This window comes from Nylanderia fulva, unplaced genomic scaffold (assembly GCF_048542155.1).
Source record: "Nylanderia fulva isolate GAGA-0341 unplaced genomic scaffold, ASM4854215v1 Scaffold12, whole genome shotgun sequence".
Classification (NCBI taxonomy): Eukaryota; Metazoa; Arthropoda; class Insecta; order Hymenoptera; family Formicidae; genus Nylanderia; species Nylanderia fulva.
In genome coordinates, this window is record NW_028189409.1 from 1203044 (window position 1) to 1219400 (window position 16357).

At 27.6% G+C, this 16357-nt stretch overlaps 2 protein-coding genes across 5 annotated transcripts; both read left to right on the top strand.

The window, feature by feature from the left end:
- The first annotated feature begins 4704 nt into the window (after positions 1–4704).
- Positions 4705–9219, top strand: LOC114943525 (G protein-coupled receptor Mth2-like). Of its 3 annotated transcripts, XM_085490211.1 has the most exons (6): positions 4705–4782; positions 5099–6254; positions 6724–6802; positions 7329–7531; positions 7607–7772; positions 8303–9219. In XM_085490211.1, the coding sequence occupies exons 2-6, from the start codon at positions 5117–5119 to the stop codon at positions 8547–8549; spliced, it is 1833 nt and encodes a 610-aa protein (XP_085346337.1). In that variant the 5' UTR covers positions 4705–4782; positions 5099–5116; the 3' UTR covers positions 8550–9219. The 3 variants fall into 3 exon arrangements, with proteins under 3 accessions (XP_085346337.1, XP_029174996.2, XP_085346338.1); XM_029319163.2 differs by having other exon boundaries at positions 4705–6254; XM_085490212.1 differs by lacking the exon at positions 8303–9219 and having other exon boundaries at positions 4705–6254; positions 7329–7385; positions 7607–7718.
- Positions 9220–11780: 2561 nt separating this feature from the next.
- Positions 11781–16151, top strand: LOC114943527 (G protein-coupled receptor Mth2-like). 2 transcript variants are annotated; one of them, XM_085490213.1, is made up of 6 exons: positions 11781–11937; positions 12192–13331; positions 13876–13954; positions 14560–14753; positions 14830–14995; positions 15529–16151. In XM_085490213.1, the coding sequence occupies exons 2-6, from the start codon at positions 12197–12199 to the stop codon at positions 15875–15877; spliced, it is 1923 nt and encodes a 640-aa protein (XP_085346339.1). In that variant the 5' UTR covers positions 11781–11937; positions 12192–12196; the 3' UTR covers positions 15878–16151. The 2 variants fall into 2 exon arrangements, with proteins under 2 accessions (XP_085346339.1, XP_029174999.2); XM_029319166.2 differs by lacking the exon at positions 11781–11937 and having other exon boundaries at positions 11960–13331.
- Positions 16152–16357: the final 206 nt, after the last annotated feature.

A 16357-nucleotide genomic window follows, 5' to 3' on the forward strand; every position in this document is an offset into this window, starting at 1 on the left:
ATTATTCAAACACAACACTGATGTTATAATAAGATTGAAAATAAAGAATTTTTCACAAAAAAAAAACCAGACTTTTCAGAAATAAAATATCAATAAAACCAGATTCTACAATTAATTTCAAGTCGAGTTTTTTAATAGAATTTTAATTTAAAGCATAGTTAATAAGATATACACGCTGACAAAAATTGAAAACTTGTAAAAAATAACCTTCCTCTGGACATTTTTGCTGAGAAAAAATCGTCTCTAAATAATTATAGGAATCTCCTATTAATAGATGGTCCACTAATTTTGGGACACCCTGTATATACGCGGAGATATATATATATATATATATATATATATATATATATATATATATACAAAATGCATGTAATATAAAATTAATTCCGCACATATACAGAGCGTTTTACAATTTTGCCTTCGTTGGACGTACTTTGATTCTGATTTAAACGTAATTAAAGACAGGGGTGGCGAGAGGGTGCCTCGAGTTGTGACTTGAAGCGACGTTTTAATCTCGCAGTTTTATTACGCGACGCAAACACATTTCTATATAAAATAAATGACACCGACGTTCTCGTGGCGCGAGTTTGTCCTCGCACAGCTGTTTTATTATGCATTCGCGCCATATTTACATGCACCATTCATAACTAAAAAATCACGGGGAACGAACGATTCATAATTCAGGTTTGTCCTCTCTCTCTCTCTCTCTCTCTCTCTCTCTTCAGTCTAGGATCCAAAATTATCCGTCCTCCTCATTTAAATCTCCCGCGCCAAATCAGACGAAATCCTTCAAGAATCCTACAAGAAAATCCGACGTTATTCGATAACTAATTTACATGCGATTCCATGAAGTCCAATTCGCTACGCTACGAAGAGAAGAAGGTGGAGGGTCGCCTAAATAAAACATCCCTCTCGCCGAAACTTCGGCACTCTCCTCCGTTGACCTTTCTCGGGGTTCAACGACACGCTATACGGCGACGTTTCCCGAGGGACGCGCGCGAGTATAAAAATTGTAAATCGCTGAATATGGACGGAGAGGTTTGTATATATCCGGCGGGAATAATCCCGCATTGCACTGTGTGTCGGCCTCGGGAGCCACCGTCTCGGTCATCGCGGGTGAGTTGTGCGTCTGGGAAGATGCTAGAAGGAGCGTCTCCGACATCTCGCTCTCTCTCTCTCTCTCTCGCTCTGCAGCTTCTTCATTAATGATAATGATCGCGCGCGAGCTCTTGGCGGAGCTCGCGCAAGGAAACACCGCGATTTGTATTCAGAACATGGCATATAAGTACGTACACGCGGCGAGAGCCAAGAAACGCGAAATAAACTCTTAGTCCTGTAAAACTAGACTTTGACTTTATAAACATTACGATCGAGCTAAATTTTTGCGGAGACCTTTATTTCGATGATCTAATGAAATTCTGAAAAATCTCCTTTAATTTCATCAAGGGTGTTTTTTTTATGAGAGGTAAAAGAGGGTAAATTTTAGTTTTTTGTTATTATTTCAAAAACTATCAATTTTTCGAAAAAATAGTTACTATCAAAATTGTAGCTTATAAAATTCCCTACAAGAAAGATCATTATACTTTCTTTCGTGGAATTAACCATTTCGAAGATATAGAGCGAAAAAGCATGCTCAGTACTCTGTCCTCACGGTGGTGTGAAAAGGGTTCGTATTTTTTACGAACTATAAACATTAGTTGTACGAAAAAAAATATAAAGACTTTTTTGTAAAGAATTTTATGAGCTATAATTTTGATAATAGTTATTTTTCTCGACAAATTGAAAATTTTCGAGATAATGGCAAAAAACTAAAATTTATTCTCCATAAAAAAACGCCCTGAATAAAATTAAGGGGACTTTTCAGGATTTTATTAAAACATCGAAATAAAGGTCTCGAAAAATTTAGCTTGATCGTAATTTTTATGAAGTTTAGCCCTTTTCAAGTCTAATTTTACTAGACTATCTCTCTCGCGTAAGGAAGAGAGGCGCGCTTTCGAGTTCGACTTCCGACAATAAAAGTGAGCCAAGATCGCAGAACGATGGCGTTTGCTTCGTATAATCAAGGGACATTGGAAAAGAATCATTCTCCTAAAGCACTATGCTCTACCGAGCAGAACAAACCGTCTGATAGCGTCCATTCACTATTTGCTAAACGTGGGTAAAGCTACGTAATTTGACGGAATCATTTTTCTTTAACATGTTATGATCATCGTGCAATTGCTAGAATAATACGCTTCTTCAACAAAATTACTTATGTATATTTTCTCAATAGATTATGTTGCCGAAAATGCTATAAAATAATCACATTACGTGCGTTTTATTAACTTTCGCTGCCTATAATTGTTTACTCGAATGTATATATATATATATATATATATATATATATATATATATATATATATATACATATACAATATATATATAAAATATTAATATAATATTATATAATATTTATATAATATTAGAGTATTTAATATTTTAATATAATATTTCGATACAATATTCTATATATAAAATTTCAATATTTAATATATCTTATATATAAAATATTTATTATTTTCATTTTTATAAGAAAAGGAGAAAGAAATAATGATAGATAAAAATCTCTTAAGTAAAAATGTACATAATGATGGGAACAATCTCTGATTAATTATTATGCTACTGCATAATGTGAATGCAATTAAAAATGTATACTCAATTAATTCCCAAATAAATCTTAAGTTCAATTTTTGTAACTAAAATTCTTTTATCGGTGGCATAAAAATAAATTAAATATACGAAAAAGAAGAATGATTGATGTATTTATAAAAATGATTAATAAGAGAAACTTTTTTTTTAATAATAATTTAAAATAGTTTTATCAATAAAACCATATGCTATTTTTATTGTACTAAATAAATCCTCGATTGATGGTCTTTCAGCTTACAAATTTTTATTAATTTTATATACAATTTACCACATATTACTATCTTAATATTTTTAATATAATAATATTTCAAAATTTAATTAGCAAATTGACTCTTTAATCAACTGACTTAAGTTAAGGAATATTAATAAAGCGTTTTCTAATTAAATTTTAAAATAATAACATTTTATAATATTTTATCCTTGCTTAATTGCAAGGGGTAATCTTGTAGAGCTCGACGAGTTGTACAAGTTCACCTTTTGCGCAATCTGCGTATGATTTACTTTTTCGGAGATATTTTCGCTTAAATCATTTTTTATCTCGAAAAAGCAGTATTCTACACAATGGTGCAAAGAGTAATCTTGTAGACATCAACGAGATCTACAAGTTTACTTTTTGACTTATCAGCGTGAGATTCACCATTTTGGAAATATTGCCGTTTAAATCGTTTTCCTTTTTTATCTTGAAAAAGCAGCAGCCTACGGCAAATGTGCAAAGAACAATCTTGTAGAAATCGACGTGATCTACAGGTTCACCCTTTGACCCATTTGCGTAAGATTCACCATTTCGGAGATATCTCCATTTAAATCGTTTTTCTTTATCTCAAAAGCAGCATTCTACGACAAAAATGCAAAGGACAATCTTGTAAAAATCTATATACGAAATCTACAAATTCAAGCTTTAATAATTTAATAATTTAATATGCAAATAATAATATATAAAAATATTGAGAGAGTAATATGTTGTAAATAGTATGTTATTAAAACATACTCCTTTTACTTTTGTAACATATTATTATGAAAAATTATAATTAATTGTTTAAAATTTTAACTAATAATAAAACTAATAAATTAATTTACTAATTTAATTTTGAAATATTATATAATTTATTAAAATGATTAAATAGTAATATATATATATATTAATATATATATATATTAATATATATATATATATATATATACATATACATATAATACGTTATAATATATTAACTTTTCGTTAAATTTCAATTTTTATCTATTTTATAAAATAAAGTAGGTATAGTATTGTACTTTTTTCTATCTGAAATACTGTAATCGAAATTACTGAATCACAAAATTAATATTGACATTTGCTCACGAAGTAAGCGCAAAGATAGAATTAATCGATGTCGTAAAAAAGAGGCAACAATATATTCCGAAATTATATAGAGGATATCGATATATTTGTCATCAATATCAAATACACTGCAGTATTGTTAAATAAGGCGCTGAATTTGAAACATAATATTTTTTCATATTGACAAATATTTATTTGACAGCCCGTGACCGCCGCATTTAGTTAAATTAAAAAAATTTCTTTTGGCTGAACATTATTTTTTTCTCAGTGTGTTTATCAATTTTAAATTATCATTATTTATATTCTAATCTTATATTTTTGTAATACAATTAGATTCAAAATTATGTTTAACATATGCGCACAACGTGAATCGAGACTGTCAATCACGGAAAAGCGACAACAATATCAATAACATGCTTTTTTTAGAACGGCGGATCTACAAATATAAAATCATACACCTATTACTTGTAATTATATTATACAAAAAAAACAATGAACATGTACATTATTAATTTAATCAATCTAGCAGGAATGCTGAATCGAATAACGTAAGATTTGTCAACATACGTTTATTGTATTCCTTGAATAATTATGAGTAATAGATGTATGATTTTATAATTGTAGACAGATTGTGTGTGTGTGTTTGTATGTCCTCGCAAAGTTATCTACGACTCATAATCCTCGGTAGTTTCATTTTATCTCTCGTTCAGACACGTATTAACTTATGCAATATTTGTTCCTTCAAGAAGAAACGTCAAAACCGAATATAGATACATGTAAATATAGATACATAATGATACATTATAAATATTTTACTAAATCTGGTGTAATAATTAAAAATTAACCGCGTAATTGTTTACAAAAATCAGATCAACATTTCTAAATTTTCTAGAGAAAGACAAAAAAAAGATAATTTAATTCCATTATATGTGTACATTACGCACTTGACACATATCTTTCATTCAATAAATACAAAAGCTAAACTAGGCACAACATAAATATACATTTTTTAAGTATTAAAAATTAAAATTTATATGAGAAATAATGAATGTAGCAACAGGTTTAATTAATTTCGCTATCTAATTTTTGTAGTGAATCTTTTGTGAAATAATGTTTATACAAAATTTCGCGTTTCTGTGTTGCGGGCTTTTACTCCTCATCATTTCGGCATCGAAAGCTCAGCAAAATTACACCAACAACAAAGATAAAAATCATCATTCGACAATACGATACGAGAAATATGCGGATTCTACAACAACTTATAGCAACGAGATAAAACCACTGCGATATGATTTGTATAAAAGGTTTACCAACAATGCGCAACATAACGAAATGAAATATGAATTTAGCACTATTTCCACGAATATCGATCGCGAGGATGTTGATTCAAAATTATCTAAACTAAGGAGGCGTTCTGCTCACAACCATGAAAATGATGACAAACTGATGTACTCTCACATCAATTCAACAAATGTCGATCATGAAAAAAACTCTACGTCACTGGAGGTTTATGACAACTTGCTTGAAAAGAATAATTCCATGTCGAATACAATCTTTGACAATTTCAATAAGGGTTTTAATGAAAGTAACATCGTTCCATACAAAACTTGTCATAATATAACTTGTATTCAGTTCTGCTGTCCTTTTGGCAATATCATGAGACGGAATGACTTCAAATGTATTCCAAAAGAAATGAAATATGTTTTTCCAAATGTGTACGAATACACGAACGATTCAACACAGAACGATAGTAAGCGAGTGGACGAATTATTTCAGTTTGCCATCTACGATCCGTGCTTAGATAAGCATTCCGTAGTACCCGACGGTCATCAGTACGATTATAAGGTTTTTGCCAATGGTTCTATTTATATCCCTTATTATGCAACATTAATTGATTCGACATATTCGACATCATATTGCCTCACCATCTTTTTGGAAAGGGGGAATAAGTTTGAAGTGACTTACTGTTTAGACCTAATTAAGGATTTTTACAGAAACGCTTTGAACTACTCACCTGAGTTTCGCTGGATAAATCGTATAATAACTATTTATTCCATCTTGAATATAGCGTGTCTATTATTTTTGGTGGTAGTAATTCTAGTGTATTCCATATTGCCAGAACTCCGAAATGAACACGGCTTCATGTTGCGCAATTACTGTGCATGTTTATTCATCGCATCCGTGATTGATATAGTGAGAGTTTTACATTTGAAAGAGAATCTGTCATATCCCGTCTGTATTACAATTGGTACAGTATATCTAACAATATATTACTAATATATATAAAATCAAAGCAGAACATATTTGTCAAGCATAATATATATCCGCATATTAGTATACATTTTCTTAATTATTTAAATATATATAACACTTGTTAAAATACAACTGTCAATAATGAATTAAACTAAAATTTAATGCATTTTAATTATAACTAATCTGAGTTTGACCTAACATATATATATATATATAATTTTTTGTTTTAGAATTTCGCAGTGTTATGTCTTAAAATATTATTTAATTTAATATCGGTCTACTATCAGTATTTAGAATAATAAATAAATATTGTTATAAATTTTTGGTGCAGAATATAATACATAAATTTGCTTAGATGTGGAGAATAAAAAACTTGAAACTTGCAATTTTTTTCCATTTTCACGCGCACATAGTGAAGATAATGATATTTATTATTGTAGCCTTTACATATATTCATATTTCAGGCTTTTTGACATATTTTTGGTTTATGTCGTGTTACTTCTGGCTAAGTATCATGAGCTTTAATATGTGGCGGACATTCAGGTAAATAGTCAAGTATTTTATATTGTACTTTAGTTCTCGGCTTCTGATTTTAACTTGTCTTTACATAATTGTTATATGGTATTAAATATACCAGAAATTTTGTTAAAATAACTTAAATTTGTTGAAATTAGAAATGGCATATATATTAAATAATATACATTATTTATTTAAATTAAAAAATATTTATGAATTATTACAACGTAATCTATTTCGCAATAATGAAACAAACTTTTCTGGAATTTTTTTTTTCATTATTCAAACTTGATATTTATCGTCGATCTTTCTTTATGAATAAAATAAAGCAATAAACGATAATTTTTTAATATAAATATATTTTTTATCTCTAATTGTTAAATAATTTTAATTATTTTTTATAGAATAATTATGTAATTAATTAATAGTTTCTAAATATTATACAATGTAATGATCAAAGGCAAACAATAATTTAAACCTTTTACAATGAGATTTTTTTTATCTACACTTACTTAAATAAATATGACATATACATTATACATGTAAATTGCAGAGAATTCTCTTCGTTACAAAGAAACGTCAAAGGAATTAAACAATCAAGAAACAAAAGGTTGGTGTATTATGCTATTTTTGCGTATGGATGTTCATTTGTACTTGCAATTGTTTGTGTCATCGTTGCGGATTATGTTGCCGAGTATTTACCAAAAAATTTGAGACCAGAATTCGTAAGAGGATCTTGCTGGTACTCTAGTCAACGTACGCTTCAGATAATTTTATTAATGCTACGTAATTTAAAAGTATGTAACAGTATATAAGATATCATACTTACAGATGTCGAACCGTTTATATTGTATTATTACTGGATCATTACTGTCTGTACTATTAGTAGCATTTGCTTATCCATTTCTTCGTCTCGAAACATCAAACAGTGTGAAAAGGATGCAAATTTTCGTCTAACAGATTCGGAAAGCAGGCAATATAATGAAAATAAGAAATGGTGAGTAATCTTACATTTTTGCATCACTCTGTGATAAACTTTTATTCTATGTTAGTGAGATTTTTGTAAAAATATTTTTGTGAACATCTTTGCCGACAACATCACATACTCGCTTAATTCGCATTCCAGATAAAAGAGAGATATGATTTTTTGAAAACAATACATTTTAACTGTGCTCATTCTTGTCTCTTTTTTTCCTTATCTTTATTCCTTTATTATTATCTTTTTTCCTTTTATTTTGTAATAACATAATCTATTAGAGAAAAAAAAAAGTTACTTCTGTAACTTGCATTGAGTGTTTTCGGAAACGTGTGTAATTCTCGAAATGTCATAAAGAGTGAAAATGAACAAATATATATTTAATACATGAATAATTACATTTATGAAGTATTTCTTTAAATAACTTTTTCTCATTTCCCCCTTTTGAAAAAGTGCAATTTGTTCTACTACTTTCAGTTTAATAATTTGACACATAAAATTTGTTATTTTTTTCGAAAAATGACTAAATATTAATATATATTTTTTTGCAGGTTTAATCTATATATAAAGTTTTTTATCATGTTGTTTATCACTATGGGTATAAATTGGACTTTGTATACAGTTGCATGGTACTTATATACAGCGCAATTAAGTAAATATAGTTCTTGCATTAATATTGCTATTGCTTTGTTAACTGTAACAGAGAATTTCTTCATTTTTATCATATTTGTATGGAAAAAGAAAATCAAGTCGATGTTATTGAAACGATTCGGATTCAAGACAAATACATCGACTTGAATACCACTTTTGAGGAATCTATGCAGGAAAAGGCAAACTTTTGCGGAAAAAGATTTGTCACGCGAAAAACTCATCTAATGAAATTGAATTTTACTGTTGTCAGTATGTAAAGAAAAGAGTTTTATCACAGATCAAATATCAACGATTAATCGCAATTAAATGTAATCTTATAAAATTGAAAGTTACAATGTTATATTTTACGTGATGTTTATGTTTCTTTGAAGGATTTAATTAAAAATTTTACATAGAAAATTTGTCTTATCGCGGTGCATGTAATTATTTCAAATTAATGGTTTAAATTTAGTAAACATTTTTTGTTAAAAAATAATCTTTTACGAAAGCTATACAATATATTATGCTGTATATATATTATTATAAAAATGTGTGTGTGATTTCTGCTTCAAATAAAATTATATTATACATTTATATAAATATCCCTTATGGAAATTTATCACTAGTAAGTTTAAATAATAATTTATTTCAATTACTTAAATTACTGTATATCAGTAATTTAAGTACTCTCAAAATAAGTGATTATTTAGACTTATCAGTAATAAATTTCCATAACGGATATGTATATATAAAGGGAAAGTAAGATTTGTTACAACTTATGACATGGTCCATACAAATAAATTACGAATATTTTTAAACGCAACAGTGTTAAATGTAATTAGTGTTAAATGTATTTTAAATATACTATTTTTACAAGACATTTAACACAATATAATTACATTTAACACTGTTGCGTTTAAAAATATTCGTAATTTATTTGATAGTATAAGAATATTTTTAATGGTATTATAATATTATACTTCAGAGTAAATTTTCGAATTTATAAATATTTCTGCATTATAAAATGCAGAATATATAATAGTGATTATGTATACAAATATATTTAATATGTAAGAAACAATTATAAATTTATATTATAAGTTTAAAAAATGTAACATGACACGTACATATACTAAGTTAAAAAAAAAAAGTGTTGTTTTGTATTTTTACAATAAATTTCAATTTAACATGTACGACAATTATTGCCGATTATATGCAATGAAAGAAGAACATATTTAATTTTTAACAAATTTAAATTTTATACAAATATATATATATATATATGTATGGTGGCTGAACGAGCCGAACGCGATGTCGTTGCGTCTTATTATTGTAAACATTATTTCTTTTGTTGCAATTCAATGATTGTACTCGAGGCACGAATATGCTGGTACAGTGTCAAGACTTCTTAGGAATTGTATTTCCATTGATGGCTCACACATAATTATTTAATTGTAGCGCTAAATTGATTTTCGCAATAACCAACATCGCGTTCGGCTGTGTCAGCCTACATATTTATATTTATTTTATATTAATAGAGAAGAGAGAGAAAGAGAGAGAGAGAGAACCAAATATACTTCTTAATTGTAATTAAATTTCAGGCATTACAGGAAAGCTACCAGAAATGTTCTTAATCTCTTCTTTTAGTTTTTCTACATAGTTATTAATTACGAGAAGGACACCAGACATGATTCCCTCCGATTTAATTGAATCTGAAATATGTTGTAATCCTATTTTTACACTAATCCATGGTAAAATAATACGACCCAACTCTCAAGCATTCGTAAATAACAAAAATAATGTAGCCCTGCTAATCTTACGTAAATAGCCAAGTATTTTATATTGTACTTTAGTTCTTGGTTTCTGATTTTAATTTGTCTTTTTATAATTGCTTTATAGTATTAAATATACCAAAAATTTTGTCCAAATAACTTAAATTTTTTGAAATTAGAAATGGCATATATATATTAAATAATATACATTATTTATTTAAATAAAAAATATTTATGAATTATTACAACGTAATCTATTTTGCAATAATAAAACAAACTTTTCTGGAACGTTTCTTTTACATTATTCAAACTTGATATTTATATTGCGTCGATCTTTCTTTATAAATAAAATAAAGCAATAAACAATAATCTTTAACATAAATATATTTTTTATCTCTAAATATTAAATAATTTAATAATTTTTTTCATAGAATATTTATGTAATTTGATAATAGATTCTAAATATTATGCAATGTAATGATCAGAAACAAACATTAATTTAAACCTTTTACAATGAGATTTCTTTTATCTACACTTACTTAGGTAAATGTGACATGTACATTATACATGTAAATTATAGAGAATTTTCTTCGCTACAAAGGAACGTCAAAGGAATTAAACAATCCGGCAAAAAAAAGTTGGTGTATTATGCTATTTTTGGGTACGAATGTCCATTTGTGCTTGCAATTGTTTGTGTCAATTTTGCGAATTATTTTTCCGAGTATTTACCAAAAAATTTAAGACCAGAATTCGTAGAAGGATCTTGCTGGTACTCAGAAAAGACAGACAAAATATTTCTGAATGATTCACGGTTTGATATAGCGATGATTGTTGCAGTAAAGAATCTTCTTCATCTTCATACAGAATTTTATTCTTAATAAATTAGCCGTTCGCATGATTATTTGTTTAACGTTAAATTGTTATTAGTAATATATGCCAGCACTGATAAAGACTGCGAAACGTTTGTATCATTATACTTTTAAATTAAATAAATGATTTTCGAATAAATTCTTTTTCAACAACATCTGTATAATTTATACTCAATAATTGTGAAATCTTACTATACGGTAATAAATATACTTCGCACACACAATTACTGGTAAGCGTTTGCAAACACAAGAAAATTATAGAAAAATTTCCGCAATGATCTCATAATATAATCGTAGTCTCAGAATCTTATTAGTTTGTTGCATAACAGTTAATACTTTAATCATTGTAACACATAACACCGAAAATACACACGCATTCATCATTCTATATTTTTATTTTGAGTTTATTAATTTTAAATTGTCTTATTTATACTCTAATCTTATATTTTTGTAACACAATTACATTCAAAATTATATCTTCTATGCGCACAACGTGAATCTGGACAGTCAATCAGCATCATAGAAAAGCGATAATGACATGCTTTTTTAGAAAACGGATTCGCTAATGGATTGATCAAACTAACATCAGAAGTTTCAGAATACGTTTTTGTTTTCTTTGTATGTGTAAGAGTTACAGATGTATAATTTTATAATAGTAGACAGACTGTGTGTGTGTGTGTATGTGCGCGCGCGTTTGTCAGTGTGTATGTGTGTGTGCGTGTTTTTCCGCAAAGTTATCTACGACTAGTGATCGTCGATTTCATTGCCTTTCCCGTACAGGCACGTGTATTACTTATGCGATAAACCTCTTTATTCAAGAAAGAAACGTCAACGCCGAATATAGTGTTACATTATGTTTTACTAAATATAGCGAAATAATTAAAAATTAACCGCATAATTATCAACATTTACAAGGTAAGATTAATTTCAGATCAATATTTCTTGATTTTCTAGAGAAATACAAAATGGAAAAAATAATTTAATTCTATTATATGTGTACATTACGCACTTAATAACACATATTTTATTTAATTAATACAAAAGCTAAAGTAGGCACAAAATTAATATAGATTTTTTTAATAATTAAAAATTAAAATTTATATAAGAAGTAGTGTACTAACAGGTTTGACAGATTTGATTATCTAATTCCTCTGGTGTATCCTTTTTAGAAATAATGTTTGTACGAAATTTCGCGGTTCTGTGTTGTGAGCTTTTTCTCCTCATCATTTCGTCATCGAAATCTCAGCAAAATTACACCAACAACGAAGATGAACGTCATAATTTGACAGTACGATACAAAATATATGCGGATTCTACAACAATTTATAGCGACGAGATAAAACCACTGCGATATGATTTGTATGAAAGGTTTACCGACGATACGCAATATAACGAAATGGAATATAAATTTAGCACTATTTTCACGAATATCGATCGCGAAGATGTTGATTCGATACTACATAAATTAAGAAGGCGTTCTGCTCACAATCAAGAGAAAGATGACAAAATATTGAAACACTCTCACAACAATTCGACAAATGTCAATCATAAAGAAAACTCTACGTCACAGAAGGTTTATGAAAACCTGCTTAAAATGAATGATTCCATGTCGAATAAAGTCTTTGAAAATTTCACTAAGAATAGTTATGAAAGTAACATCGTCCCATACGAAACGTGCCATAATATAACTTGTATTCAGTTCTGCTGTCCTTTTGGCAATATCATGAGATGGAATGACACCAAATGTATTCCAGAAGAAATGAAATATGTTTTTCCAAATGTGTACGAATACACAAACGATTCAACGCACAACGAAAGTGGGCGAGTGAACAAATTCTTTCAATTAACCGTCTACAATAAGTGCTTAGAATCGCGATGTTACGTGGTACCCATCGGTCATCAGTACGATTATAAAATTTTTGCCAATGGTTCTTTTTATGTACCTTATTATGTAACATTATTTAAATCGGCATCATATTGCCTCGGCGTCTTCTTGGAAAGAGGGCGTAGATTTGAAGCGATTTTAGGTTCAGAACAGTTCGCGGAACTTAAAAGGAACGCTTTGAAGTACACGCCTGAGTACAGTTGGATGACTCGTCTATTAAATATATATTCCAGCTTGCTATTAGTGTGTATATTATTTTTGGTGGCAGTATTTCTAGTGTATTCTATATTGCCAGGACTCCGAAATGAACACGGCTTCATGTTGCGCAATTACAGTGCAGTTACATCCATCGCATTGATGATTGATATTGTGAGACTTTCAAATATGAAAGAGGATGTTTCATATCCCGTCTGTATTACAATTGGTACAGTATATCTAACAATAAATTACATAAATATATAAAATTAATGCATAGAACATATTTGTAAAGCATAATGTATATCCGCATATTGGCATATATAACTTCTTCATTATTTGAATATATATATACATATATATATATATATATATATATATATATATATGTCGCTTGTTAAAATACAACTGTCAATAATGAATTAAACTAAAATTTAATTTATTTTATTTAACTAACCTGAGTTTGTCTCTACATATATATAAATACATACATACATACACATATATATATATATATATATATATATATATAAAATTTGCGTTTTAGAATATTGCAGTGTTACGTCTTAAAATATTATTTAATTTAATATCAATAGTATCAGTATTCATAATAATAAATAAATATTGTTATAAACTATTGGTGCAGAATGTAGTAAATCTGTTTTAAAGTGAAGAATAAAAAACGTCAAACTTTCGATTATTTCCATTTCACGCGCGCTTAGTGATGAAAATGATATTTATTATTGTAGTTTTTATTTCTCTTCATTTTTCAGCCTTTTTAGGATATTTTTGTCTTATATCGGGTTACTTCTGGCTAAGTATTATGAGCTTTAATATGTGGCGGACATTCAGGTAAATAGCCAAATATTTTATATTTTACTTTAGTTCTTAGCTCCTGATTTTTATTTGTCTTTACATAATTGTTTTATAGTATAAAATATACCAAAAATTTTGTCAAAATAACTTAAATTTGTTGAAATTAGAAATGGCATATATATTAAATTATATACATTATTTATTTAATTTATAAAATATTTATAAAATATTACAACAAAAACTAATTTACCATAATAAAACAAACTTTTCTGTAAATCTTTTTTTCCATTTTACAAGCTTGATATTATTGCGTTAATCTTTTTTATGTATAATAAAGTAATACAAAATAATTTTTTAACATAAATATATATTTTGCCCCTAAAAAACTTATAAAAATTTAAATTATCTTTGTTTGTAGAATATCTATGTAAATATATAATAGTTTCTAAATGACTACAATGTTATATTTCTCATCATAATTGAGTGTCACATGTCGTATTATATAAATAAACTTTTATAATTATGTAAAATGGGTTTTCAAAAAAGCTTCGATCAAAGTCGAATATTAACATTTTACATTGAGATTTCCTTTATATCTACACTTATATAATTAAATATAATATATACCTAAATTTTTGCAGAAGATTCACTTTGTTACAAAGAAACAGCAGACAATCAGAAAAAAAAAAGTTGGTATATTATGCTATTTTTGCGTACGGATGTCCGTTTGTACTTGCTATTATTTGTGTAATCGTTGTGGATTATGTTTCCGAGTATATACCAATAATTTTGAGACCAGAATTCAAAAAGGGGTATTGCTGGTACTTTACGGAACGTACGTCTCAGATAACTTTATTAAATGCTACGCATTTATAAAATATGTAATAGTATATGAGATATCATACTTACAGGTTTTGAAGCGTTTATGTTGTATTATTATTCGATCAAAACTGTCTGTGTTATTAGTAGCATTTGCTTATCCATTTTTACGGCAAGGAACATCAAACATTTCGAAAGGGATACAAACTTCAGTCTAACAGATTCGGAAAGCAAGCAATTTAATGACAATAAGAGATGGTGTGTATTCTCACATTTTGCGTCACTCTGTGATAATTTTTTATTATGTTAATGAAATTTCTGCAGATATATTTTTGTCAATATCTCTGCCGACATCACATACTTGCTTGATTCGCATTCCTGGTAAAAGGGGGAGATAATTATAATTGCAAAAGATATATATATATATATATATATATATATATATATACATATATACTTTTTTTCACTGTGCTTATACTTTTCTTTTTTATATCTTCTATTGTGTAATAAATCTATAAGAGAAAAAGAAACATTTGTTTCTGTAACTTGCATTGAGACTTTTTTAAAAAATCTGTAATACTCGAAATGTCGTAAGGAGAGAGTATAAACGAATATATATTTATTACATTAAAAAATTACATTTTTGAAGTATTTCTATAAAAATCTTTTTCTCATTTCCCCCTTTTAAGAATTGCAATTGGTTCCATTATTTTTCAACTTAATAATTTGATAGATAGAATTTGTTATTTTTATTGAAAAATGACCAAATATTAATATATACTTGTTTGCAGGTTAAATCTATATATAAAGTTATTTATCGTGTTTTTTATCATTATGGGTATAAATTGGATAATGTATATAATTTCAAGATTGTTATTTACAACACAATTATATAAATATAGTTATTACACTGAAATTGTTAGTGCCTTGTTAGGTGTAGTACAAAATTTCTTCATGTTTATCATATTTGTATGGAAAAAAAAAAACAAGTTGATGTTACTAAAACGATTCGGATTTAAGACGAATGCATCGACTAACACATCGAATATCACATTGGAGGTATCTATGCAGGAAATGTCGAACTCTTGCGGAGAAGAAAACTGTCACACGAAAGATTCATCTAATGGGATTGAATTCTAATGTTGTCAGTGTGTAAAGAAAAGTTTTATCGCAGATCAAAGATCAACGATTAATCACAATTTAATATATTTTATAATTACAATTGAAAGTAAATTCACAATATTATATTTTACGTGATGTTTAGGTTTTTTTTAAGAATTTAATTTTTAAATTTTCAAAAGAAAAATTTGTTTTATCGGTGCAAATAATTAAGTCAAATTAATGGAGTTAAATTAAATTTGTAAACAATTTTCTTCAAAAACTAATTTTGTATGAAAGCTACCATATACATTGTATTGTGCTATATTATTCTAAAAAAGTATTCTAATTCAAATGAAAATATATTATATATTTATGAATAAATGTAAGTATATAAAGAGAAATTAAAGTTTGTTTCATACTGACATGGTCCATACAAATAAATTACGATTATTTTCAAATGCGACTGTGTTAAATGTATTTATATTGTTTAAAAATAGTATTTTTTTCAAATAGGTGTTT